The 27739-nt window shown below is 52.3% G+C and overlaps 1 protein-coding gene across 2 annotated transcripts in view; it reads right to left on the bottom strand.

Annotated features, from left to right (window-relative positions):
• CCHCR1 (coiled-coil alpha-helical rod protein 1) overlaps positions 1-27739 on the bottom strand; it is an 87920-nt gene that overhangs the window by 17474 nt on the left and 42707 nt on the right. The window contains exons 3-9 of one of the 2 annotated variants that reach the window (XM_076056085.1): positions 19154-19312; positions 16872-16906; positions 15299-16125; positions 11266-11398; positions 9812-9922; positions 5546-5734; positions 4937-5047 (exon numbers count right to left, since the gene is read on the bottom strand). In XM_076056085.1, coding sequence (XP_075912200.1) covers positions 4937-5047; positions 5546-5734; positions 9812-9922; positions 11266-11398; positions 15299-16125; positions 16872-16906; positions 19154-19312 — 1565 coding nt within the window. The remainder of the gene's footprint in view (positions 1-4936; positions 5048-5545; positions 5735-9811; positions 9923-11265; positions 11399-15298; positions 16126-16871; positions 16907-19153; positions 19313-27739) is intronic. The other variant, XM_076056086.1, reaches the window with a different exon arrangement.

The raw sequence follows: 27739 nt of genomic DNA on the forward strand, positions 1-27739 counted from the left end.
GCTGGTGAGAGAGGCCTGCTGTTTTGGGGCCTGCTGTTCATCACACCCGTGCTGGTGAGAGAGGCCTGCTGTTCAGTACACCCGTGTTGAGGGGCCTGCTGTTCAGCACACCCTTGCTGGTGAGAGAGGCCTGCTGTTCAACACACCCGTGCTGGTGAGAGGGGCCTGCTTTTCAGCACACCCGTGCTGGTGAGAGGGGCCTGCTGTTCAGCACACCCGTGCTGGTGAGAGAGGCCTGCTGTTCAGCTCACACGTGTTGAGGGGCCTGCTGTTCAGCACACCCGTGCTGGTGAGAGGGGCCTGCTGTTCATCACATCCGTGTTGGTGAGAGGGGCCTGCTGTTCAGCACACCGGTGCTGGTGAGAGAGGCCTGCTGTTCAGCACACCCGTGTTGAGGGGCCTGCTGTTCAGCACACCCGTGCTGGTGAGAGGGGCCTGCTGTTGAGGGGCCTACTGTTCAGCACACCCGTGTTGGTGAGAGAGGCCTGCTGTTCAGCACACCCGTGTTGAGGGGCCTACTGTTCAGCACACCCGTGCTGGTGAGAGGGGCCTGCTGTTCAACAGACCCGTGCTGGTGAGAGGGGCCTACTGTTCAGCACACCCGTGCTGGTGAGAGGGGCCTGCTGTTCAACACACCCGTGCTGGTGAGAGGGGCCTGCTGTTCAACACACCCGTGCTGGTGAGAGGGGCCTGCTGTTCAACACACCCGTGCTGGTGAGAGGGGCCTGCTGTTCATCACACCCGTGCTGGTGAGAGAGGCCTACTATTCATCACACCCGTGCTGGTGTGAGGGGCGTGCTGTTCATCACCCCCGTGTTGGTGAGAGGGGCCTGCTGTTCACTCCCATGCTGGTGAGAGAGGCCTACTGTTCATCACACCCGTGTTGGTGAGAGGGGCCTGCTGTTCACCACTCCCATGCTGGTGAGAGGGGCCTACTGTTCAACACACCAGTGCTGGTGAGAGAGTCCTGCTGTTCAGCACACCCGTGCTGGTGCGAAGATGGCGCTGATGATGGTAGCCTCAGCCGGTCGGTGCGCCCTGTTTTGTCTTGTTTTGTCTGTCAATTCAGTGTTTTGCCAAGATTTTCGGAGTTCTCTAACAAGAGACGAACTTTTAAATATCAGGGAAACAACTCCTGTGGATTTAATTCCTACTTTTCTGCTTCCAGCGGCAGAATTAGTAGGCATTCTAGTCAATGCCGCGCTAGGCTTTGCTCAAGCAACGAAACGCCGCCCAAGGGGTAAACGGTCGGGGGCTCTAGTACGGCTACGCAGACGCGGGATCCGAACAGTGCTTCCGAGCTTTTTCCTCTCCAACGTACGTTCACTGTACAACAAAATGGATGAACTTCAGCTACTGATGGTAAAAAACAAAGACTTTCTTTCAGCTTCTGCATTGTGCTTCACGGAAACATGGCTGTGTGATTTGATTCCGGACACTTCGCTACAACTAGCAGGATTCCATCTTGTAAGATCGGATCGTGACATAGCACTCTCCGGCAAGACGAAAGGCGGTGGTATTTGTTTTTACATTAACAGTGGCTGGTGTGTAGATGTCACAGTGATTCTGCAACATTGTTCTCCACTCCTTGAATCAATTTTTATAACCTGTAAACCGTTTTACTCGCCTCGCGAGTTCGCGTCGCTCATTTTGGTTGGAGTTTATCTGCCGCCTTGTCCTCAGGTTAAAGAGGCCCAACGCATGCTCGCCGATCAGATTCTGAGTGTGGAGCGAGCAAATCCAGATTCGTTGGTTATCGTACTTGGCGACTTTAACAAAGGTAATCTCAGCCACGAACTCCCCAAATACATACAATTCATTAAATGCCCAACCAGAGAAGGGAACACTCTGGATCACTGCTACACTACAGTCAGTAGAGCCTACCACGCCGTCCCCCGAGCAGCACTAGGACACTCTGACCATGCCATGGTCCACCTGATTCCTGCATACAGGCAGAAACTAAAACTCTGTAAACCTGCTGTGAGGACATCTAAATAGTGGACCAGTGAGGCTGTGGAAGATTTGCGGGCGTGCTTAGACTGTACTGACTGGGATATGTTCACGACTGCTACCAATAGTCTGGATGAACTCACAGAGGCTGTGACGTCCTACATCAGCTTCTGTGAGGACTGCTGTATCCCAACACGTACCAGGGTGAACTTTAACAACAATAAGCCCTGGTTCTCAGCAAAGCTCAGAAGGTTGAGGTTGGAGAAGGAGGAAGCGTTTAGGAGTGGAGATAGAGACAGATTCAAGGAGTCGAAGAACAGGTTTAGCAAAGCGGTGAGAGAGGCTAAACGACTGTACTCAGAGAGACTAAAACACCAGTTCTCTACAAACGACGCTGCTTCTGTCTGGAGAGGGCTCAGGCAGATCACCAACTACAAACCCAGAGCCCCCCACACCACTAACGACTCCCGCCTAGCCAACGACCTGAACGAGTTCTACTGTAGATTTGAAAGACAATTGGACTGTCCTGAACCACCCCTTCCAACCCAAGAGGCCCCATCCCCCACCAATACTACAGAGACGACTATCTCCTTTCAGGAGGGAGAAGTTAATAGACTTTTCAAGAGGCAGAATCCACGCAAAGCAGCCGGGCCGGACTCTGTCTCTCCAGCCACCCTCAGGCACTGCGCTGACCAGCTGTCTCCGGTGTTCACCAACATCTTTAACACCTCCCTGGAGACATGCCATGTACCAGCCTGTCTCAAGTCCTCCACCATCATCCCTGTGCCCAAAAAGCTAAGGCCAACAGGACTAAATGATTACAGACCGGTCGCCCTTACATCTGTGGTAATGAAGTCTTTTGAGCGCCTGGTCCTGGCACACCTCAAAGCCATCACAGACCCTCTCCTGGACCCCCTTCAGTTTGCCTACAGAGCCAACAGGTCTGTGGACGATGCAGTTAACATGGCCCTCCACTTCACCCTACAGCATCTGGACGCCCCAGCATCCTACGCCAGGATCCTGTTTGTGGACTTCAGCTCTGCCTTCAACACCATCATCCCTGCCCTGCTTCAGGACAAGCTCTTCCAGCTGAACGTGCCATACACCACCTGTAAATGGATCACAGACTTCCTGTCTGACAGGAAGCAGTGCGTTAAGTTGGGAACACAAGTCTCTGGCTCCAGGTCCATCAGCACCGGAACTCCTCAGGGCTGCGTCCTTTCCCCTCTGCTCTTCTCCCTGTATACCAACAGCTGCACCTCCAATCATCTGTCCGTCAAACTATTGAAGTTTGCGGATGACACCACCCTCATTGGGCTGATCTCTGGTGGGGATGAGTCTGACTATAGGTGGGAAGCTGACAATCTGGTGACCTGGTGTAGCCAGAACAACTTAGAGCTAAATGCTCTAAAGACAGTTGAGATGGTTGTGGACTTCAGGAAGAATACAGCACCACTCACCCCCATCACCCTGTTAGACTCCCCAGTCAAAATTGTAGAGTCCTTCCGCTTCCTGGGCACTATTCTCTCCCGGGACCTCAAGTGGGAATTGAACATCAGCTCCCTCACCAAGAAAGCTCAACAGAGAATGCACTTTCTACGGCAGCTGAAGAAATTCAACCTGCCAAAGACAATGATGGTGCAATTCTATACAGCGATCATTGAATCCATCCTCACCTCCTCCATAACCGTCTGGTACGCTGCTGCCACTGCCAAGGACAAGAGCAGACTGCAGCGTATCATCCACACTGCTGAGAAGGTAATTGCCTGCAATCTACCGACCCTCGAGGACCTGCACACGACAAGGTCTATGAGGCGAGCGAGGAAGATTATGGCCGATTTCTCCCACCCTGGACACTCTCTGTTTCAGCTACTCCCCTCCGGCAGAAGGCTTCGGTCCATCAGGACCAAAACCTCACGCCATAAAAACAGTTTCTTCCCATCTGCTGCTGGCCTGTTAAACAAGGCCAAGGGCTAACACTGTTTTTAACATTTGATCTACATAACGACACGTTGCTGATATTAACTATGTTTCCCTATTTGTATTTTTTAATTATATCTTAAAGCTATTTTATATTCGATATTTATTTAATTTTATATACTTCAGCCCCTTAGTGTTAGACTTTTAACCCTTATTATAGTAAGACTTGTTTAAAACTTATTTAAGATTTTAGATTCTTATATGTTGAATGTATGCACCATCCTGCCAAAGTAAATTCCGTGTCGGTGTGAACTTACATGGCGAATAAAACCCTTTCTGATTCTGATTCTGATAGACTCGCACAGAGACACAGACTCACACAGAGACACATAGACTCACACAGAGACGACCCATAGACTCACATAGAGACCCATAGACTCACACAGATACACATAGACTCACACAGATACACATAGACTCACACAGATACACAAAGACTCACATAGAGACACATTGACTCACACAGAGATCCATAGACTCACACAGAGACCCATAGACTCACACAGAGACACATAGACTCACACAGAGACCCAAAGACTCACACAAATACCCATAGACTCACACAGAGACCCATATACTGACACAGAGACCCATAGACTCACACAGAGACCCATATACTCACACAGAGACCCATAAACTCACACAGAGACCCATAGACTCACACAGAGACCCATAGGCTCACACAGAGACCCATAGACTCACACAGAGACCCATAGACACACACAGAGACCCAAAGACTCACACAGAGACCCATAGACTCTCACAGAGACTCATAGAGTCACACAGAGACCCATAGACTCACACAGAGACCCACAAAACTCCCAAAGAACCCACAAACCCCCACAGAGACCCACAGACTCCCACAGACATCCATAGACTCACAAAGAGACCCGCAGACTCCCACAGAGACCCAAAGACCCCTACACTCCTGCAGGACGGTGATCAAACACAGTGAGGATGATGGACAAGGTGAAAGCGGTGGTGGTGGCTGTCAAGGGAGTCGAACCTGAGCTCTGATGGTCTGCAGCTTCAGTTCGGCCGTGCGGTCGGAGAGGCCGAGTTCCAGTAGCTTCACCTGCCCCTCGTTCTTCCGCAGGTCCTGCTGCAGTTCCAACAGCTGTACAAAGACAAAGATCCCCCGTACAGACCTAGCAGGCTGCTGGGGCAAGTGCTGCAAGCGAGCACCGGCACACCTATGAAGGCCGGCACCGAACACGAGGGGTTGGGTGGCCAGCACCACGTCCGGCCGCCTTTGTCTGCCCCCCCCCCCCCCAACCCCCGGCGATGTTTACTGCACACCGCTACACCAGGTAACTCATTCGAGGCCGATTCGACCTAGGGGAGGGTCCCAGGACCGATTCGGGCGATCGTCACCGGTGTTGGCGACCGTTAGCGGGAACGGAATCCCGGGCCGCGGGCTTCGAAGCGCGGCGCAGCCGCCGCGGGCGTGCAAGACGCATGCACACAAATCACCCAGGCCCCTCACAGGGCGTGGGGGGGGGGGGCGGGGGGGCTACCTACCTCCGAACGCTGACAAAACCACCGGCTCTCTCGCGCCGGCAACAATGACCGGCCGCCACCTGGTTGGCGATTGGCGGCTGCCGTCCCTTCGTACCTCGGACTGTCGCTCCCTCGCCTCCTCCCTTTGCCGGGCCTCCTGGCAGCCGAGCTGCACGAGGAGGGCGTAGACTTTCTCACGCCAGCGCGACAGCAGCAGCAGCAGCGGCGGCGGCGGCGGCGGCGGCAGCGCCCGCCGCCCGTCCCCGTCGCCGTCCCCGTCGCCGTCGCCGCCGCCCGTCGCGGCCTGGGTTTGGACGCACGCGGGCACGATTAGGATGCGCCAGCTGCTTCCTCCCCGCGACCGTCGCTGCTGTCGGGATGGTCAGCGTCGTCGCCGTTCGTGATGACGTTTTGTTGTTGTTGTTGTTGGCGGTCGTTAACCCACCCACCACCCGACAAAGGCCGATAACAGTCACGAGGCTCGTCGCGTGACCAAAACGTGCCAATTTGCGCTTAAACTTCAGCACACCGGGTGCGCTGGGGAGTAAACCCTCGCCATTTGCAATTCGAGCTTCATCAGGCGATTTGCCACAATTGTGAAGGAGTCTTCTGGCTTCCGGTCTTAAATAAAGCAGAGATGATGTCATTACTGTGAGCCTTTCAGAGGGGGGGGGGGGGGTTATTGGTGGACTTGCTGACGCCCGGTACCAGCGGTGTCAAGATCGGCCTCTGTAGAGGAGGCTCGTGAAGGACGCCGCTACTGAGCAGTTGGAGGCAGCCGCCCTCCAGCAATAGCGGAGCAGCGACGCTCACAACAGTGAGTGGAGCGCCGGGTGGCTAAAACACAGCAAGCTGGCACAGTAGGGGGGACAGGTGGTGCATCGGTCAGTCATCTGAGTCAGTCAACTCGTGGCACCTGCTAGGACTGTCCTGTAACCTGCCAGCGGGCCTTTGACACTTCACGCGTTCTTAAAGCGCACCTAGCATGGCACAAACGCCATGGTGACATCACCGCCACTTAGTGTTGAACGGTGGTTGCTGTTGTTGTTGTTGTTGTGTATGTAGTGTAGCGGTTAGCGCGCTGCAGTAAGAACCCAGCCACCCAAGTTTGATTCCCGCTCACGGCCACCAACAAAAGTGACGATTATCTGAAACCGATCCCGGGCCTCTTCTGGGTCGACTTAGCCTCAAATGAGACAGAGGCGGTCGGGCTTGGCGCGGGCCATTTACGCCCTTGTGTGCCATGCCGGCCTTCATAGGCGCTGCTCGCTAACAGCACTAAAAATCTGTTAGAGGTTAGGGGCCGTCCATAAATGACGTCACACACCTAGGGGGAGGTCAGACATTTGTGACGATGCGTGACGAGGGGGGGGGGGTTGAGAAATCTGACGTCACATCAAAATGCGTAACTTTAAATAAATAGAGACAACGCGTTCTACTTAATTAAATGCTTTTTAATAAATGTTTCCTTCTGCAACATCAGAGTGCAGCGCCACATTAAATATGCACTACAATGACAATAGTTTAAAGCGATTTGGAGCATGTTTTATTTTTGGGGGGGAGGGGTGGGTCAAAAATAGTCCAAAATCACGTGACGTAATTTATGGACAGCCCCTTACACGGGGGACCTTTGTCTTATGCGTGTGCAATGTGTGTCTGTGCGTGTGGGAGTGTGTGTCTGTGCGTGTGTGAGTGAGTGTCTGTGCGTGTGTGAGTGAGTGTCTGTGCGTGTGTGTGTGTCTGTGCGTGTGTGAGTGTGTGTCTGTGTGTGTGTGAGTGTGTGTCTGTGCGTGTGTGAGTGTGTGTCTGTGCATGTGTGAGTGGGTACGCGGTCCAGACCTCCCCAGAGACCCTGGCTGACAGAGGAGGTGTTCAGGATGGTTGAGAAAAAGCGAGAGGCCCACTGTCATCGGCTACAGAATCCCACGTCAGAGATTGAGGAGGCTTACCGCAGCCTTCGCTCGGAGGTTCGGAGAGTCGTGAGGCGCTGCAAGGATGGGTGGTGGTCGCGGGTTGCTGAGGAGATGGAGTCTGCCTCAGTGGCCCGTGATCACAAATCTCTATTTAACTCCATCAAAAAAGTAACCTGCAGCGCCACACCTATTACCATTATTAGGGGAAAAAACGGTGATCCAATCTCCGACCCCCAGGAACAGGTTTGCAGATTTGCTGAGCATTTCTGTGAGGTCCTGGGAGAGGGAAAATCCCTCAGCCAGGAAAACATCATGGCACAAAGTGAGGATGACCCTGCTGAGGCTGCGGTGCCTCAAATATTGGAAGAAGTCACCCCCTGTGAGTGGCTGGCTGAGGTGCCATCTGTTGAGGAAGTACTGAAGGCGATCCGGAGTCTGAGACCAGGAAAGGCAGTGGGCAGAGATGATCTCCCAAGCGAAATGCTGAGGGAGGGTGGCGTTTGTGCACAGACTGCCCTATATGACATAATAACAACAGTCTGGACCACTGGACGGTTCCGCAGGATTGGAAGGATGCCCTGGTGGTCCCCCTTTTTAAGAAGGGGGACCGCACAGACTGTAACAACTACAGGGGCATTTTACTCCTCAGTGTGCCGGGAAAGGTCCTGGCAAGGATTATTCAGCATCGCCTTGCCAGGCACGCTGAGGAGAGGCTTGCGGAGCCCGAATGCGGTTTCAGGAAAGAGCGGTCCTGCACAGATGCCATATTTTCTGTCCGTCTGCTACAGCAGAGGTGTAGGGAATTCCAACAAGACCTACATCTCTGCTTTATTGACCTGGTCAAGGCCTATGATACCATCAGTAGGCCTGGGCTCTGGGTTGTTCTTCGTGCTTTTGGAGTACCTGACCCTCTGCTCACGATCATTAAGGACCTTCATGATGGTGAGCGGGCCCGGGTAAAACTACGTGGTTGGGAGTCAGAGCCATTCCCTGTACACCTTGGGGTGCGACAGTGATGTCCTCTGGCTCCCACATTATTTAACATCTATTTTGACCACGTAGTTCGTGAAGCCTTCAATAGCTGTACCGGGGGAATCTCCATATGGTACAGATATAATGGGAGGCTGATCGATGCCTGGGTGCGGTCAAGGGATGGCTCCCTATTGCTCAACCACGTTATGTATGCTGATGATTTGGTAATAGCTGCTCATTCAGAGGAGGAGTTGGAGACGCTGCTGCTGAGACTGGAGCGTGCCACTAAGAGGTGGGGCCTTACCATCAGCCCCACCAAAACTAAGCACCTGCCTGGGTATTTTGTACCATCGGACACTACACCCCCACAACTCCCAATCGGTGATGGGGCAGTTGTGGAGCGAGTGGAGAGTTTCCCATACCTGGGCAGTGTGCTTATGACCGGCTCCAGTTTAACAGCGGAGGTCTCACTCCGAATCAGTCGAGCGGCAATATCTTTTCATCGGTTGTGTAACGCTGTGTGGAAGCTACCTGGTCTGTCGCTCCGCACTAAGCTTCAGGTCTTCTCAGCCACGGTCATTCCCTCCCTTCTCTACGCTTGCGAAACGTGGACCCCCCTAATGGAACATCTTCGCTGGTTAGAAACATTTAGGCTGACCTGCCTACAAACCATCCTGGGTTTAACCAGACTGGATTGTGTGAGGAGCTCACAAATCCTTGAAAGATCTGGGCAAGGTCCCATCGGTGAGCTCCTCCGGCGGGCAAGGCTGCGATGGCTGGGTCATGTAGCCCGCATGCCCAGCCACCGCATGCCGAAACAGCTTTTGTTCGGCCGGATTGAGGGGGCTAAACGGGCGCGGCACGGGCTAGAGAAGAGATGGAGTGATGTGGTACAGGAGGACGTGGAGCTGAGTGGACTTGCCGATGACTGGTACCAGCGGTGTCAAGATCGGCCTCTGTGGAGGAGGCTCGTGAAGGACGCTACTGGGCAGTTGGAGGTAGTCGCCCTCCAACAACAACGGAGGGCGTAGGAACGACGCTCACAACAACGAGCGGAGCGCCGGGTGGCTAAAGCACAGCAGGTTGGCACAGTAGGGGGCACAGGTGGTGCATTAGCCAGTCATCTCAGTCAGTCGACCCGTGGCACCTGGGTCTGCCCCGTGACCTCCTGCCAGCGGGCGTTCGACACTTCACGTGGCCTCAGGGTGCATATAGCCTGGCACAAGAGTCGTGGTGACGTCACCGCCACTTAGTGGTGAATGGCGGTTGTTGTTGTTGTGTGAGTGTGTGTCTGTGCGTGTGTGAGTGTGTGTCTGTGCGTGTGTGAGTGAGTGTCTGTGCGTGTGTGTCTCTGTGCGTGTGTGAGTGAGTGTCTGTGCGTGTGTGAGTGAGTGTCTGTGCGTGTGTGTGTCTGTGCGTGTGTGAGTGTCTGTGCGTGAGTGAGTGTCTGTGCGTGTGTGAGTGAGTGTCTGTGCGTGTGTGAGTGGGTGTCTGACCGGTGGGTTGATAATGGCCTCCTGCGTGGTCAGGATGTGAGACAGCGACGAGAGACGGAGACACTGCAGCTCGGACTCTGCCCGGAGGCGAGAGTTTTCCTTGTCCAGAACCTGGGAGACACACGGGGAGACACACGGAGATAAAAAGAGACACACGGGGAGATACAGGGAGAAACAGGGGAGACACATGGAGATACAAGGAGACACACGGGGAGACACACGGGGAGACACAGGGGAGACACAAGGAGACACACGGCGAGATACAGGGAGACATAGGGAGACACACGGGGAGGCACACGGGGAGACACAGGGGAGTCACAGGGGAGACACAGGGGAGATACAGGGATACACAGGGAGACACAGGGGAGACACACAGGGGAGATACAGGGAGACACAGGGGAGACACACGGGGAGACACACGGGGAGACACAGGGAGACACACGGGGAGACACATGGAGACACACGGGGAGACACACGGGGAGACACGGGGAGACACAGGGAGACACACGGGGAGACACAGGGACACACGGGGAGACACAGGGAGACACACGGGGAGACACACGGAGACACACAGGGAGATACAGGGAGACACACGGAGATACAGGGAGACACATGGAGACACATGAGATACAGGGAGACACAGAGATACAGGGAGACACACGGGGAGACACAGGAAGACAGGGGAGACACATGGAGATGCAGGGGGATACAGGGAGACACACGGGGAGACACATGGAGATACATGGGGAGACACAGGGAGATACATGGGAGATACAGGAAGACACACGGGGAGACAGGGAGACACACGGGGAGACACAGGGAGACACATGGAGATACAGGGGAGACACAGGCAGACACAGGGAGACACACGGGGAGACACAGGGAGACACATGGAGACACATGGAGATACAGGGAGACACAGGGAGATACATGGGAGATACAGGAAGACACACGGGGAGACACAGGGAGACACACGGGGAGACACAGGGAGACACATGGAGATACAGGGGAGACACAGGGAGACACAGGGAGACACACGGGGAGACACAGGGAGACACATGGAGATACAGGGGAGACACAGGGAGACACAGGGAGACACACGGGGAGACACAGGGAGACACATGGAGATACAGGGAGACACAGGGAGAGACAGGGAGACACACAGGGAGACACAGGGAGACACATGGAGATACAGGGAGACACATGGAGACACATGGAGATACGGGAAGACACACGGGGAGAGACAGGGGAGACACATGGAGATGCAGGGGGATACAGAGAGACACAGGGGAGACACGCGGAGACACAGAGGGAGACAGATAATCGTCACTGGTGTTAACCGTGCGCGGGAATCGAACTCGGGTTGTTGCCGGGTTCGTAACGCAGCGTAGCGCTAGCCACTACACTACCGCTCCCCCCTGCCCCCACACACACACACGCACGTACACACTGACCTGTACGCGTGCCAACAGACTGTCCCTGTCGGGTCCTTCCTCCTCCTCCTCCTCCTCCCGTGCCCGGGTGCCCACGTAGCGGCGCATCTGCTGCACCAGCTGCGCGTGACTCGCGGCCTCACTGCGGCACTGCCTGCGCCACAAAGGCAAAGGCGGACCCCCCCCCCCCCCCACACACACAGTGTAGCCCACACAAGCCGTCGGGGCAAGTGCCGCCTACGAAGGCCGGCGTGACACGCGATGGGGCGCCGTGGCTCACGCCACGGGCCGGACCGCTCCGCCTCCGCCGGTGCCGATGCTCACGCGCCGTACCCCGGCTAGTCGTTTAAGGCCGAGCCGACCTAGGGGGAGGCCCAGGGGACCGGCCAAGGCGGGAAATGAACTCGGGCCGGCGGGCTCGTAGCGCGGCGAGCTAACCACTGCGCCGCCGCTCCCCGCGTCTGCCTACGCAGGTGCACAGACGCATGCTGCCTGCTCACGCGCTAATTGTCATCACGACAATACGGGCCACACGGTCGCTGCTCACCCGGCACAGTGGGAGAGAGTGGAGGGAATGATTCAGCGAGGGAGCAGAGAACGATTCGGAGAGAGTGAGAGGGCAGAGAACGATTCAGAGAGGTAGAGAACGATTCAGAGAGAGTGACAGGGCAGAGAATGATTCAGAGAGGTAGAGAACGATTCAGAGAGAGTGAGAGGGCAGAGAATGATTCTGAGAGTAGAGACGATTCAGAGAGAGTGAGAGGGCAGAGAGTGATTCAGAGAGGTAGAGAGTGCAGAGAATGATTCAGAGAGGCAGAGAGTGATTCAGAGAGAGTGACAGTGCAGAGAACGATTCAGAGGGCAGAGGGTGATTCAGAGAGGTAGAGAGAGCAGAGAATTATTCAGAGAGGCAGAGAGCGATTCAGAGAGAGTGAGAGGGTAGAGAATGATTCAGAGGGTAAACCACACCATGATTCGGAGGGTAGAGAATCATTCAGAGACGAAGCGACGATATCTCAATTGCCTTTGTGAAACTAGGTCGCTTCAGAAAAAGAGCCAAACAGGGACTTCTCGATTTATAGCTTTCGTGACTGCAGGGATTAATCTTCTTGGTTCTTTCGGCAAAGTCACAATGGAAATAAAATAATAAAAATAAAACGTAATAAAATAAAATTCTCACGACGTTTCGGCCACAACACAAAAGGCTACTTGTGTTGTGGCCGAAACGTCGTGAGAATTATATTTTATTATTTGTATTATTTAATTTCCATTCTACGTGACTTTACCGAAAGAACCAAGAGGGACTTCTCTATTAACGAACATTTGACTTGGCGGTGGTGGCATCTACATCTGCAGAACGTGAAGAACCAGTGGCATCTACATATACAGAACGTGAAGAAGCAGTGGCATCTACATCTGCAGAACGTGAAGAACCAGTGGCATCTGCAGAACGTGAAGAACCAGTGGCATCTACATCTGCAGAACGTGAAGAACCAGTGGCATCTACAGAACATGAAGAACCAGTGGCATCGACATCTACAGAACGTGAAGAACCAGTGGCATCTACATCTACAGAACGTGAAGTACCAGTGGCATCTACATCTACAGAACGTGAAGAACCAGTGGCATCTACATCTGCAGAACGTGAAGAACCAGTGGCATCTACATCTGCAGAACGTGAAGAACCAGTGGCATGTGCATCTGCAGAACGTGAAGAACCAGTGGCATCTACACCTGCAGAACGTGAAGAACCAGTGGCATCTACACCTGCAGAACGTGAAGAACCAGTGGCATCTACATCTGCAGAACGTGAAGAACCAGTGGCATCTACATCTGCAGAACGTGAAGAACCAGTGGCATCTACATCTGCTGAACGTGAAGAACCAGTGGCATCTACATCTGCAGAACGTGAAGAACCAGTGACATCTACATCTGCAGAACGTGAAGAACCAGTGGCATCTACATCTGCAGAACGTGAAGAACCAGTGGCATCTACATCTGCAGAACGTGAATAACCAGTGGCATCTACATCTGCGGAACGTGAAGAACCAGTGGCATCTACATCTGCAGAACGTGAAGAACCAGTGGCATCTGCAGAACGTGAAGAACCAGTGGCATCTACATCTGCGGAACGTGAAGAACCAGTGGCATCTACACCTCAAGAACATGAAGAACCAGTGGCATCTACAGAACATGAAGAACCAGTGGCATCTACATCTTCCGAATGTGAAGAACCAGTGGCATCTACATCTGCAGAACATGAAGAACCAGTGGCATCTACACCTGCAGAACGTGAAGAACCAGTGGTATCTACATCTGCAGAACGTGAAGTACCAGTGGCATCTACATCTGGAGAACGTGAAGAACCAGTGGCATCTACATCTGCAGAACGTGAAGAACCAGTGGCATCTACATCTGCAGAACGTGAAGAACCAGTGGCATCTACATCTGCAGAACGTGAAGAACCAGTAGCATCTAACATCTGCAGAACGTGAAGAACCAGTGGCATCTACATCTGCAGAACGTGAAGAACCAGTGGCATCTACATCTGCAGAACGTGAAGAACCAGTGGCATCTACATCTGCAGAACGTGAAGAACCAGTGGCATCTACATCTGCAGAACGTGAAGAACCAGTGGCATCTACATCTGGAGAACGTGAAGAACCAGTGGCATCTACATCTGCAGAACGTGAAGAACCAGTGGCATCTACATCTGCAGAACGTGAAGAACCAGTGGCATCTACATCTGCAGAACGTGAAGAACCAGTGGCATCTACATCTGCAGAACGTGAAGAACCAGTGGCATCTACATCTGCAGAACATGAAGAACCAGTGGCATCTACATCTGCAGAACATGAAGAACCAGTGGCATCTACAGAACATGAAGAACCAGTGGCATCTACATCTGCGGAACGTGAAGAACCAGTGGCATCTACATCTGCAGAACATGAAGAACCAGTGGCATCTACATCTTGCAGAACGTGAAGAACCAGTGGCATCTACATCTTGCAGAACGTGAAAAACCAGTGGCATATACATCTGCAGAACGTGAAGAACCAGTGGCATCTACATCTACAGAACGTGAAGAACCAGTGGCATCTACATCTGCAGAACGTGAAGAACCAGTAGCATTTACATCTGTAGAACGTGAAGAACCAGTGGCATCTAGAGAACATGAAGAACCAGTGGCAGCTACATCTGCAGAACGTGAAGAACCAGTGGCATCTACATCTGCAGAACGTGAAGAACCAGTGGCATCTACATCTGCAGAACGTGAAGAACCAGTGGCATCTACATCAACAGAACGTGAATAACCAGTGACATCTACATCTGCAGAACGTGAAGAACCAGTGGCATCTACATCTACAAAACGTGAAGAACCAGTGGCATCTACATCTGCAGAACGTGAACAACCAGTGGCATCTACATCTGCAGAACGTGAAGAACCAGTGGCATCTACATCTGCAGAACGTGAAGAACCAGTGGCATCTACATCTGCAGAACGTGAAGAACCAGTGGCAACTACAGAACATGAAGAACCAGTGGCATCTACATCTGCGGAACGTGAAGAACCAGTGGCATCTACATCTGCAGAACGTGAAGAACCAGTGGCATCTACATCTGCAGAACATGAAGAACCAGTGGCATCTACATCTGCAGAACGTGAAGAACCAGTGGCATCTACATCTACAGAACGTGAAGAACCAGTGGCATCTACAGAACATGAAGAACCAGTGGCATCTACACAACATGAAGAACCAGTGGCATCTACAGAACATGAAGAACCAGTGGCATCTCCATCGACAGATCATACAACTTTTAAAGCCATTTCGCGTGTTTAGTGTACACGCCGTACAACGCGTTTGGAATCGACGGGAGTTAAGATGGACTCACGAGCAGACCTCTGGAACCCAACACGTCCGTAAGCAGAGGAGTCCCTGGAAAGTTCAGTGCGCCTTAACCTGCTAGTGTGTATTTTAACGACGTCTTCATATTGACGCCATCTAACCCATGAAACCTTTATTATGAATGTCGTTGTGAAGGGCAGACGGACCCCAGCTCCTGCTGCAGCTGCTCCTCGCGGCGCTCCATCTCCCGCAGCAGGGACCCAAGGCGGCACAGCTCCCTCTCCCTCTCCTCCCGCTCTCCGTGGAGCGCTCCCTCTCTCTCTTCGCCCCGCAGTCTCTCACGCTCCTCGCCCCGCACTCTCTCCAGCTCCTCGCCATATATCCGGTCTCTCTCTTCGCCCCGCAGTCTCTCACGCTCCTCGCCGCGCACTTTCTCCAGCTCCTCGCTGTATATCCGGTCTCTCTCTTCGCCCCGCAGTCTCTCACGCTCCTCGCCCCGCACTCTCTCCAGCTCCTCGCCGTATATCCGGTCTCTCTCTTCGCCCCGCAGTCTTTCACGCTCCTCGCCGCGCACTTTCTCCAGCTCCTCGCTGTATATCCGGTCTCTCTCTTCGCCCCGCAGTCTCTCACGCTCCTCGCCGCGCACTCTCTCCAGCTCCTCGCCGTATATCCGGTCTCTCTCTTCGCCCCGCAGTCTCTCACGCTCCTCGCCCCGCACTCTCTCCAGCTCCTCGCCGTATATCCGGTCTCTCTCTTCGCCCCGCAGTCTCTCGCGCTCTTTACTCCGAACTTTCTCTAGTGCTTCTGTCTGCACTCTCTCCTCACTACGTACTCTCTCCCTCTCCTCACTACGCACCCTCTCTTCCCTCCGCACTCTCTCCCTCTCCTCACTACGCACCCTCTCTTCCCTCCGCACTCTCTCTCTCTCCTCACTACGCACCCTCTCCCGCTCTTCACTACGCACCCTCTCCCGCTCCTCACTCCCAATTCTCCCGCGCTCTTCGTGCGGTTGACGCGTCTCCTGCAGTCGGGTCTGACGTCACAACCACCATGATCATCACACCACTATTGCCAACATCACCACGACCATCATCACCACCACCACCGCCGCCACATCTGTTATCATAATCATCATGACCATCATCATCACTATTATCATAATCATTATCAGGCAAGGTAGTTAACATTTCACCACCGTGGTGACGATGATAATGATGAGATAGACACGCAGACTCCAAATATACACCAGGCGTCAGGGTCGGGATCGAACCCACGAACTCCTGTATACCAGGCGAGGTAGTTAACATCTCCTAGCCACCGTGATGATGATGATGATGAGATAGAGACACGCAGACTCTAAATATACAGCAGCAGGTGTCAGGGTCGGGATCAAACCCACGATCTCCTGTATACCAAGCGAGGTAGTTAACATCTCCTAGCCACCGTGATGATGATGATGAGATAGAGACACACAGACTCTAAATATATAGCAGCAGGTGTCAGGGTCGGGATCGAACCCACAACCTCCTGAATATCAGGCGAGGTAGTTAACATCTCCTAGCCACCGTGATGATGATGATGAGATAGAGACACGCAGACTCTAAATATACACCAGGCGTCAGGGTCGGGATCGAACCCACGACCTCCTGTATACCGAGCGAGGTAGTTAACATCTCCTAGCCACTACGGCACCCCACTGCAGGGTCACCTTCATCCAGCTGCGGATTGACCATAGTCTGTGTGTGATTATTATTACTGTAGCAATATTATCATTCTCACCTGTGCGTCTTCGAGTCTCGACTGTCCCGGCAAACCTTCAGTGAACAGGAAAACATTTCCACGCTGAACGCTTGCTCACAATGCTGGCAAAATAAAATGTCCCATTTTGTAGCTGCTCACCCCGAGCTAGAAATGCTCTTATAGTGGCCTTTGGGCGTTCCCTGGTCTGACACTGTTGAGAGACTAGGCCCTCAAGAAGGCTGTCTCGGGTGTAGGCCAATCAGCTTCAAAGACAGTGCGTACATTGTTTTCATATTCATGACAAGTACTGCGTGTGGTTGAATGCAGTAACTTGATTCCTTGCAAAAGGTTTATATTTGGCGTTTGGACACCTTAACACAAACTCGATTTGAGGCTTTCGTGACTGAAGGAATTATTCTTCGGTTCTTTCGGTAACGTCGCGTGGAGAGAAAATAAATTAAATAACAGAATACGACGTTTCGATTGCAACACAAGCAACCGTCATCAGGTAGAACTACATTTGAGAGAGAGACAAAACACAGACACGGAGACACACAGACAGACGGAGACACAAGCAGAGACACACAGAGAGAGAGACACACACACAACTCCTGTGTTGTTGCCAGAAAGTGTAAACACATAATACTGTGTAGGAACCTCCTGGTTACATCACCAGCCCACAGGGGATTATTGTGTCCGTCCGTCCGTCGTGCATCCAAAAATGGGAGGGGTGGGGCTGGGTGGAGAGGGGAGGGTGGGGAGGGGCTGGGTGGGGAGGGGTTCAGTGGGGAGGGGAGAGTGGGGAGGGGCTGAGTGGGGAGGGTGCGGCTGGGTGGGGAGGGGCTGAGTGGGGAGGGTGTGGCTGGGTGGGGAGGGGCTGGGTGGGGAGGGGCTGGGTGGGGAAGGGATGGTGGGGAGGGTGGGGCTGGGTGGGGTGGGGCTGGGTGGGGGGTGGGAGGGGTGGGGCTGGGTGGGGAGGGTGGGGAGGGTGGGGAGGGGCTGGGTGGGGGTGGGAGAGGTGGGGCTGGGTGGGGGGTGGGAGGGGTGGGGCTGGGTGGGGAGGGGCTGGTCACCCCGTGGTGCCCTTATAAAACTCAACGTTTAACCTACTCACGCCGGCTTGTGCCCGCCCTCACAGTCGGGCATATTGTGCGGAATGCACCACGTGGTGCCGCTGTTGACCCTGGCAATTGACCGAGCAACCCAACGTTCCTACCAGCTCCCTCCGCAGGAATGTGTTTATTATTGTTTCATACTTGCTCATAAAATCTCCTTATAACAACCACCATGTCAATAAATCGAAGGGAGCCCCCTTCCCCCCCCCCCTCCCAGCGGCAGCTGTCCCTGTGTGGCATGCAGTGACTCAGCACTTCACCCGCAAGCCAGAGGCGTCAGTGCTGCCAGTAGAGACCGGTGATATTGGAGTCTATGGGTCTCTCTGTGAGTCTATGGGTGTCAATGTTAGTCTATGGGTGTCAGTGCGAGTCTGTGGGTGTCAATGTTAATCTATGGGTGTCTGTGCTAGTCTGTGGGTGTCAATGTTAGTCTATGGGTGTCTGCGTGAGTCTGTGGGTCTCTGTGGAAGTCTATGGGTCTCTGTGGAAGTCTATGGGTCTCTGTGCGAGTCTATTCGTCTCCATGTTAACCTGTGGGTCTCTATGCGAGTCTATGGGTCTCCGTGTGAGTCTATTCGTCTCCATGTTAATCTGTGGATCTCTATGCGAGTCTTTGGGTCTCTATGCGAGTCTATGGGTCTCTGTGTGAGTCTATGGGTCTCTGTGTGAATCTACAGGTCTCTGTGTGAGTCTATGGGTCTCTGTGTGAGTATATGGGTCTCTGTGTGAGTCTACAGGTCTCTGTGTGAGTCTATGTGTCTCTGCGTGAGTCTGTGGGTCTCTATGTGAGTCTATGGGTCTCTATGCGAGTCTATGGGTCTCTGTGTAAGTATATGGGTCTCTGTGTGAGTCTACAGGTCTCTGTGTGAGTCTATGTGTCTCTGCGTGAGTCTGTGGGTCTCTATGTCAGTCTATGGGTCTCTGTGGAAGTCTATGGGTCTCTGTGCGAGTCTATTCGTCTCCATGTTAATCTGTGGGTCTCTATGCGAGTCTATGGGTCTCCGTGTGAGTCTATTCGTCTCCATGTTAATCTGTGGACCTCTATGCGAGTCTTTGGGTCTCTATGCGAGTCTATGGGTCTCTGTGTGAGTCTATGGGTCTCAATGTGAGTCTATTTTCAAGAACGTAATGGGACCCGCCGCGACCGGCTAGGGTTTCGCAGCGTTGGACCCGCATGCCAACACGGCCATCATGAACCTCACCTACCTGAGGGGGCGGCCGGTGTCCACAGAAGGGCCTCTTTAAGGCGTCCGTTCTCTTGCCTGAGGTGCAGCACTTCCTGGAGGAGGGAATCGAACTTGGATGCCGGTTCCTTTGGGGTCGCCGGCGTGGCAAAGTGAGACGGAGGGATGAGGCTGGCGGCGCCTGCGAACAAGGAACAAGAACCACGCACAGGCGCGGGTTGTCAGGCTTGCCGGCACGCGTCCGACAACGGAGGTGAGCTATCACGGGGAGCGGCGGCGCAGCGATTAGGGCTACGCTGCACGATGAAACCGGCGGCCGCCCGAGTTCGATTCCCGCTCACGGCTGCCAACACCGGTGACGGATTATCTGAACCGATCCCGCGCCTCCCCTAGGTCGACTCAGCCTTAACTGAGCACCCGGTGTGGTGTGTAAACAACATCAGCACCGCGGAGACAAAGGCGGCCAGGCGTGGTGGGTGCTGGTCACCCACCCCCTTGTGTGCCGTGCCGGCCTTCATAGGTGCTGCTATTCGCTGAGAGCACTGAGTGAGTGGAATCGGTATGATCTCCCCCTGTTCTACAGAGTGAGTGAGTGGAGTTTGTATGCTCTCCCCCTGTTCTACAGAGTGAGTGAGTGGAGTTTGTATGATCTCCCCCTGTCCTACAGAGTGAGTGAGTGGAGTTTGTGTGATCTCACCCTGTAATACAGAGTGAGTGAGTGGAGTTTGTATGATCTCACCCTGTTCTGCAGAGTGAGTGAGTGGAGTTTGTGTGATCTCCCCCTGTTCTGCAGAGTGAGTGAGTGGAGTTTGTGTGATCTCCCCCTGTTCTGCAGAGTGAGTGAGTGGAGTTTGTGTGATCTCCCCCTGTTCTACAGAGTGAGTGAGTGGAGTTTGTATGATCTCCCCCTGTTCTGCAGAGTGAGTGGAGTTTGTATGATCTCCCCCTGTTCTACAGAGTGAGTGAGTGTAGTTTGTATGATCTTCCCCTGTTCTACAGAGTGAGTGAGTGTAGTTTGTATGATCTCCCCCTGTTCGACAGAGTGAGTGAGTGGAGTTTGTATGATCTCCCCCTGTTCTACAGAGTGAGTGGAGTTTGTATGATCTCCCCCTGTTTTGTAGAGTGAGTGAGTGGAGTGTGTATGATCTCTCCCTGTTCTACAGAGTGAGTGAGTGGAGTTTGTGTGATCTCACCCTGTACTACAGAGTGAGTGAGTGGAGTTTGTATGATCTCACCCTGTTCTGCAGAGTGAGTGAGTGGAGTTTGTGTGATCTCCCCCTGTTCTGCAGAGTGAGTGAGTGGAGTTTGTGTGATCTCCCGCTGTTCTGCAGAGTGAGTGAGTGGAGTTTGTGTGATCTCCCCCTGTTCTACAGAATGAGTGAGTGGAGTTTGTATGATCTCCCCCTGTTCTGCAGAGTGAGTGGAGTTTGTATGATCTCCCCCTGTTTTGTAGAATGAGTGAGTGGAGTTTGTATGATCTCCCCCTGTTTTGTAGAGTGAGTGAGTGGAGTTTGTATGCTCTCCCCCTGTTCTACAGAGTGAGTGAGTGGAGTTTGTATGATCTCACCCTGTTCTACAGAGTGAGTGAGTGGGGTTTGTGTGATCTCCCCCTGTTCTGCAGAGTGAGTGAGTGGAGTTTGTGTGATCTCCCCCTGTTCTACAGAGTGAGTGAGTGGAGTTTGTATGATCTCCCCCTGTCTTACAGAGTGAGTGAGTGGAGTTTGTATAATCTCCCCCTGTCCTACAGAGTGAGTGAGTGGAGTTTGTGTGATCCCCCCCTGTCCTACAGAGTGAGTGAGTGGAGTGTGTGTGATCTCCCCCTGTTCTACAGAGTGAGTGAGTGGAGTTTGTATGATCTCTCCCTGTTCTGCAGAGTGAGTGGAGTTTGTATGATCTTCCCCTGTTTTGTAGAGTGAGTGAGTGGAGTTTGTATGATCTCCCCCTGTTCTACAGAGTGAGTGAGTGGAGTTTGTATGATCTCCCCCTGTCCTACAGAGTGAGTGAGTGGAGTTTGTATGATCTCCCCCTGTTCTACAGAGTGAGAGAGTGGAGTTTGTATGATCTCCCCCTGTTCTACAGAGTGAGTGAGTGGAGTTTGTATGATCTCCCCCTGTTCTACAGAATGAGTGAGTGGAGTTTGTGTGATCTCCCCCTGTTCTGCAGAGTGAGTGAGTGGAGTTTGTGTGATCTCCCCCTGTTCTACAGAGTGAGTGAGTGGAGTTTGTATGATCTCCCCCTGTTTTGTAGAGTGAGTGAGTGGAGTTTGTATGATCTCCCCCTGTTCTACAGAGTGAGTGAGTGGAGTTTGTATGCTCTCCCCCTGTTCTACAGAGTGAGTGAGTGGAGTTTGTATGATCTCACCCTGTTCTACAGAGTGAGTGAGTGGGGTTTGTGTGATCTCCCCCTGTTCTGCAGAGTGAGTGAGTGGAGTTTGTGTGATCTCCCCCTGTTCTACAGAGTGAGTGAGTGGAGTTTGTATGATCTCCCCCTGTCTTACAGAGTGAGTGAGTGGAGTTTGTATAATCTCCCCCTGTCCTACAGAGTGAGTGAGTGGAGTTTGTGTGATCCCCCCCTGTCCTACAGAGTGAGTGAGTGGAGTGTGTGTGATCTCCCCCTGTTCTACAGAGTGAGTGAGTGGAGTTTGTATGATCTCTCCCTGTTCTGCAGAGTGAGTGGAGTTTGTATAGATCTTCCCCTGTTTTGTAGAGTGAGTGAGTGGAGTTTGTATGATCTCCCCCTGTTCTACAGAGTGAGTGAGTGGAGTTTGTATGATCTCCCCCTGTCCTACAGAGTGAGTGAGTGGAGTTTGTATGATCTCCCCCTGTTCTACAGAGTGAGAGAGTGGAGTTTGTATGATCTCCCCCTGTTCTACAGAATGAGTGAGTGGAGTTTGTGTGATCTCCCCCTGTTCTGCAGAGTGAGTGAGTGGAGTTTGTGTGATCTCCCCCTGTTCTACAGAGTGAGTGAGTGGAGTTTGTATGATCTCCCCCTGTTCTGCAGAGTGAGTGAGTGGAGTTTGTATGATCTCACCCTGTTCTGCAGAGTGAGTGAGTGGAGTTTGTGTGATCTCCCCCTGTTCTGCAGAGTGAGTGAGTGGAGTTTGTGTGATCTCCCCCTGTTCTGCAGAGTGAGTGAGTGGAGTTTGTGTGATCTCCCCCTGTTCTACAGAATGAGTGAGTGGAGTTTGTATGATCTCCCCCTGTTCTGCAGAGTGAGTGGAGTTTGTATGATCTCCCCCTGTTTTGTAGAGTGAGTGAGTGGAGTTTGTATGATCTCCCCCTGTTCTACAGAGTGAGTGAGTGGAGTTTGTATGCTCTCCCCCTGTTCTACAGAGTGAGTGAGTGGAGTTTGTATGATCTCACCCTGTTCTACAGAGTGAGTGAGTGGAGTTTGTATGATCTCCCCCTGTCTTACAGAGTGAGTGAGTGGAGTTTGTATAATCTCCCCCTGTCCTACAGAGTGAGTGAGTGGAGTTTGTGTGATCCCCCCCTGTCCTACAGAGTGAGTGAGTGGAGTGTGTGTGATCTCCCCCTGTTCTACAGAGTGAGTGAGTGGAGTTTGTATGATCTCTCCCTGTTCTGCAGAGTGAGTGGAGTTTGTATGATCTTCCCCTGTTTTGTAGAGTGAGTGAGTGGAGTTTGTATGATCTCCCCCTGTTCTACAGAGTGAGTGAGTGGAGTTTGTATGATCTCCCCCTGTCCTACAGAGTGAGTGAGTGGAGTTTGTATGATCTCCCCCTGTTCTACAGAGTGAGAGAGTGGAGTTTGTATGATCTCCCCCTGTTCTACAGAGTGAGTGAGTGGAGTTTGTATGATCTCCCCCTGTTCTACAGAATGAGTGAGTGGAGTTTGTGTGATCTCCCCCTGTTCTGCAGAGTGAGTGAGTGGAGTTTGTGTGATCTCCCCCTGTTCTACAGAGTGAGTGAGTGGAGTTTGTATGATCTCCCCCTGTTCTGCAGAGTGAGTGAGTGGAGTTTGTATGATCTCACCCTGTTCTGCAGAGTGAGTGAGTGGAGTTTGTGTGATCTCCCCCTGTTCTGCAGAGTGAGTGAGTGGAGTTTGTGTGATCTCCCCCTGTTCTGCAGAGTGAGTGAGTGGAGTTTGTGTGATCTCCCCCTGTTCTACAGAATGAGTGAGTGGAGTTTGTATGATCTCCCCCTGTTCTGCAGAGTGAGTGGAGTTTGTATGATCTCCCCCTGTTTTGTAGAGTGAGTGAGTGGAGTTTGTATGATCTCCCCCTGTTCTACAGAGTGAGTGAGTGGAGTTTGTGTGCTCTCCCCCTGTTCTACAGAGTGAGTGAGTGGAGTTTGTATGATCTCACCCTGTTCTACAGAGTGAGTGAGTGGGGTTTGTGTGATCTCCCCCTGTTCTGCAGAGTGAGTGAGTGGAGTTTGTGTGATCTCCCCCTGTTCTACAGAGTGAGTGAGTGGAGTTTGTATGATCTCCCCCTGTCTTACAGAGTGAGTGAGTGGAGTTTGTATAATCTCCCCCTGTCCTACAGAGTGAGTGAGTGGAGTTTGTGTGATCCCCCCCTGTCCTACAGAGTGAGTGAGTGGAGTGTGTGTGATCTCCCCCTGTTCTACAGAGTGAGTGAGTGGAGTTTGTATGATCTCTCCCTGTTCTGCAGAGTGAGTGGAGTTTGTATGATCTTCCCCTGTTTTGTAGAGTGAGTGAGTGGAGTTTGTATGATCTCCCCCTGTTCTACAGAGTGAGTGAGTGGAGTTTGTATGATCTCCCCCTGTCCTACAGAGTGAGTGAGTGGAGTTTGTATGATCTCCCCCTGTTCTACAGAGTGAGAGAGTGGAGTTTGTATGATCTCCCCCTGTTCTACAGAGTGAGTGAGTGGAGTTTGTATGATCTCCCCCTGTTCTACAGAATGAGTGAGTGGAGTTTGTGTGATCTCCCCCTGTTCTGCAGAGTGAGTGAGTGTAGTTTGTATGATCTTCCCCTGTTCTACAGAGTGAGTGAGTGTAGTTTGTATGATCTCCCCCTGTTTTGTAGAGTGAGTGAGTGGAGTGTGTATGATCTCTCCCTGTTCTACAGAGTGAGTGAGTGGAGTTTGTGTGATCTCACCCTGTACTACAGAGTGAGTGAGTGGAGTTTGTATGATCTCACCCTGTTCTGCAGAGTGAGTGAGTGGAGTTTGTGTGATCTCCCCCTGTTCTGCAGAGTGAGTGAGTGAAGTTTGTGTGATCTCCCCCTGTTCTGCAGAGTGAGTGAGTGGAGTTTGTGTGATCTCCCCCTGTTCTACAGAGTGAGTGAGTGGAGTTTGTATGATCTCCCCCTGTTCTGCAGAGTGAGTGAGTGGAGTTTGTATGATCTCACCCTGTTCTGCAGAGTGAGTGAGTGGAGTTTGTGTGATCTCCCCCTGTTCTGCAGAGTGAGTGAGTGGAGTTTGTGTGATCTCCCCCTGTTCTGCAGAGTGAGTGAGTGGAGTTTGTGTGATCTCCCCCTGTTCTACAGAATGAGTGAGTGGAGTTTGTATGATCTCCCCCTGTTCTGCAGAGTGAGTGGAGTTTGTATGATCTCCCCCTGTTTTGTAGAGTGAGTGAGTGGAGTTTGTATGATCTCCCCCTGTTCTACAGAGTGAGTGAGTGGAGTTTGTATGCTCTCCCCCTGTTCTACAGAGTGAGTGAGTGGAGTTTGTATGATCTCACCCTGTTCTACAGAGTGAGTGAGTGGAGTTTGTATGATCTCCCCCTGTCTTACAGAGTGAGTGAGTGGAGTTTGTATAATCTCCCCCTGTCCTACAGAGTGAGTGAGTGGAGTTTGTGTGATCCCCCCCTGTCCTACAGAGTGAGTGAGTGGAGTGTGTGTGATCTCCCCCTGTTCTACAGAGTGAGTGAGTGGAGTTTGTATGATCTCTCCCTGTTCTGCAGAGTGAGTGGAGTTTGTATGATCTTCCCCTGTTTTGTAGAGTGAGTGAGTGGAGTTTGTATGATCTCCCCCTGTTCTACAGAGTGAGTGAGTGGAGTTTGTATGATCTCCCCCTGTCCTACAGAGTGAGTGAGTGGAGTTTGTATGATCTCCCCCTGTTCTACAGAGTGAGAGAGTGGAGTTTGTATGATCTCCCCCTGTTCTACAGAGTGAGTGAGTGGAGTTTGTATGATCTCCCCCTGTTCTACAGAATGAGTGAGTGGAGTTTGTGTGATCTCCCCCTGTTCTGCAGAGTGAGTGAGTGGAGTTTGTGTGATCTCCCCCTGTTCTACAGAGTGAGTGAGTGGAGTTTGTATGATCTCCCCCTGTTCTGCAGAGTGAGTGAGTGGAGTTTGTATGATCTCACCCTGTTCTGCAGAGTGAGTGAGTGGAGTTTGTGTGATCTCCCCCTGTTCTGCAGAGTGAGTGAGTGGAGTTTGTGTGATCTCCCCCTGTTCTGCAGAGTGAGTGAGTGGAGTTTGTGTGATCTCCCCCTGTTCTACAGAATGAGGGAGTGGAGTTTGTATGATCTCCCCCTGTTCTGCAGAGTGAGTGGAGTTTGTATGATCTCCCCCTGTTTTGTAGAGTGAGTGAGTGGAGTTTGTATGATCTCCCCCTGTTCTACAGAGTGAGTGAGTGGAGTTTGTATGCTCTCCCTCTGTTCTACAGAGTGAGTGAGTGGAGTTTGTATGATCTCACCCTGTTCTACAGAGTGAGTGAGTGGGGTTTGTGTGATCTCCCCCTGTTCTGCAGAGTGAGTGAGTGGAGTTTGTGTGATCTCCCCCTGTTCTACAGAGTGAGTGAGTGGAGTTTGTATGATCTCCCCCTGTCTTACAGAGTGAGTGAGTGGAGTTTGTATAATCTCCCCCTGTCCTACAGAGTGAGTGAGTGGAGTTTGTGTGATCCCCCCCTGTCCTACAGAGTGAGTGAGTGGAGTGTGTGTGATCTCCCCCTGTTCTACAGAGTGAGTGAGTGGAGTTTGTATGATCTCTCCCTGTTCTGCAGAGTGAGTGGAGTTTGTATGATCTTCCCCTGTTTTGTAGAGTGAGTGAGTGGAGTTTGTATGATCTCCCCCTGTTCTACAGAGTGAGTGAGTGGAGTTTGTGTGATCTCCCCCTGTTCTGCAGAGTGAGTGAGTGGAGTTTGTGTGATCTCCCCCTGTTCTACAGAGTGAGTGAGTGGAGTTTGTATGATCTCCCCCTGTTCTGCAGAGTGAGTGAGTGGAGTTTGTATGATCTCACCCTGTTCTGCAGAGTGAGTGAGTGGAGTTTGTGTGATCTCCCCCTGTTCTGCAGAGTGAGTGAGTGGAGTTTGTGTGATCTCCCCCTGTTCTGCAGAGTGAGTGAGTGGAGTTTGTGTGATCTCCCCCTGTTCTACAGAATGAGGGAGTGGAGTTTGTATGATCTCCCCCTGTTCTGCAGAGTGAGTGGAGTTTGTATGATCTCCCCCTGTTTTGTAGAGTGAGTGAGTGGAGTTTGTATGATCTCCCCCTGTTCTACAGAGTGAGTGAGTGGAGTTTGTATGCTCTCCCCCTGTTCTACAGAGTGAGTGAGTGGAGTTTGTATGATCTCACCCTGTTCTACAGAGTGAGTGAGTGGGGTTTGTGTGATCTCCCCCTGTTCTGCAGAGTGAGTGAGTGGAGTTTGTGTGATCTCCCCCTGTTCTACAGAGTGAGTGAGTGGAGTTTGTATGATCTCCCCCTGTCTTACAGAGTGAGTGAGTGGAGTTTGTATAATCTCCCCCTGTCCTACAGAGTGAGTGAGTGGAGTTTGTGTGATCCCCCCCTGTCCTACAGAGTGAGTGAGTGGAGTGTGTGTGATCTCCCCCTGTTCTACAGAGTGAGTGAGTGGAGTTTGTATGATCTCTCCCTGTTCTGCAGAGTGAGTGGAGTTTGTATGATCTTCCCCTGTTTTGTAGAGTGAGTGAGTGGAGTTTGTATGATCTCCCCCTGTTCTACAGAGTGAGTGAGTGGAGTTTGTATGATCTCCCCCTGTCCTACAGAGTGAGTGAGTGGAGTTTGTATGATCTCCCCCTGTTCTACAGAGTGAGAGAGTGGAGTTTGTATGATCTCCCCCTGTTCTACAGAGTGAGTGAGTGGAGTTTGTATGATCTCCCCCTGTTCTACAGAATGAGTGAGTGGAGTTTGTGTGATCTCCCCCTGTTCTGCAGAGTGAGTGAGTGTAGTTTGTATGATCTTCCCCTGTTCTACAGAGTGAGTGAGTGTAGTTTGTATGATCTCCCCCTGTTTTGTAGAGTGAGTGAGTGGAGTGTGTATGATCTCTCCCTGTTCTACAGAGTGAGTGAGTGGAGTTTGTGTGATCTCACCCTGTACTACAGAGTGAGTGAGTGGAGTTTGTATGATCTCACCCTGTTCTGCAGAGTGAGTGAGTGGAGTTTGTGTGATCTCCCCCTGTTCTGCAGAGTGAGTGAGTGAAGTTTGTGTGATCTCCCCCTGTTCTGCAGAGTGAGTGAGTGGAGTTTGTGTGATCTCCCCCTGTTCTACAGAATGAGTGAGTGGAGTTTGTATGATCTCCCCCTGTTCTGCAGAGTGAGTGGAGTTTGTATGATCTCCCCCTGTTTTGTTGAGTGAGTGAGTGGAGTTTGTATGATCTCCCCCTGTTCTACAGAGTGAGTGAGTGGAGTTTGTATGCTCTCCCCCTGTTCTACAGAGTGAGTGAGTGGAGTTTGTATGA

This window comes from Petromyzon marinus, chromosome 74 (assembly GCF_048934315.1).
Source record: "Petromyzon marinus isolate PM22_M1 ecotype Great Lakes invasive population chromosome 74, UKy_Petmar_22M1.pri1.0, whole genome shotgun sequence".
NCBI classification, from domain to species: domain Eukaryota; kingdom Metazoa; phylum Chordata; class Hyperoartia; order Petromyzontiformes; family Petromyzontidae; genus Petromyzon; species Petromyzon marinus.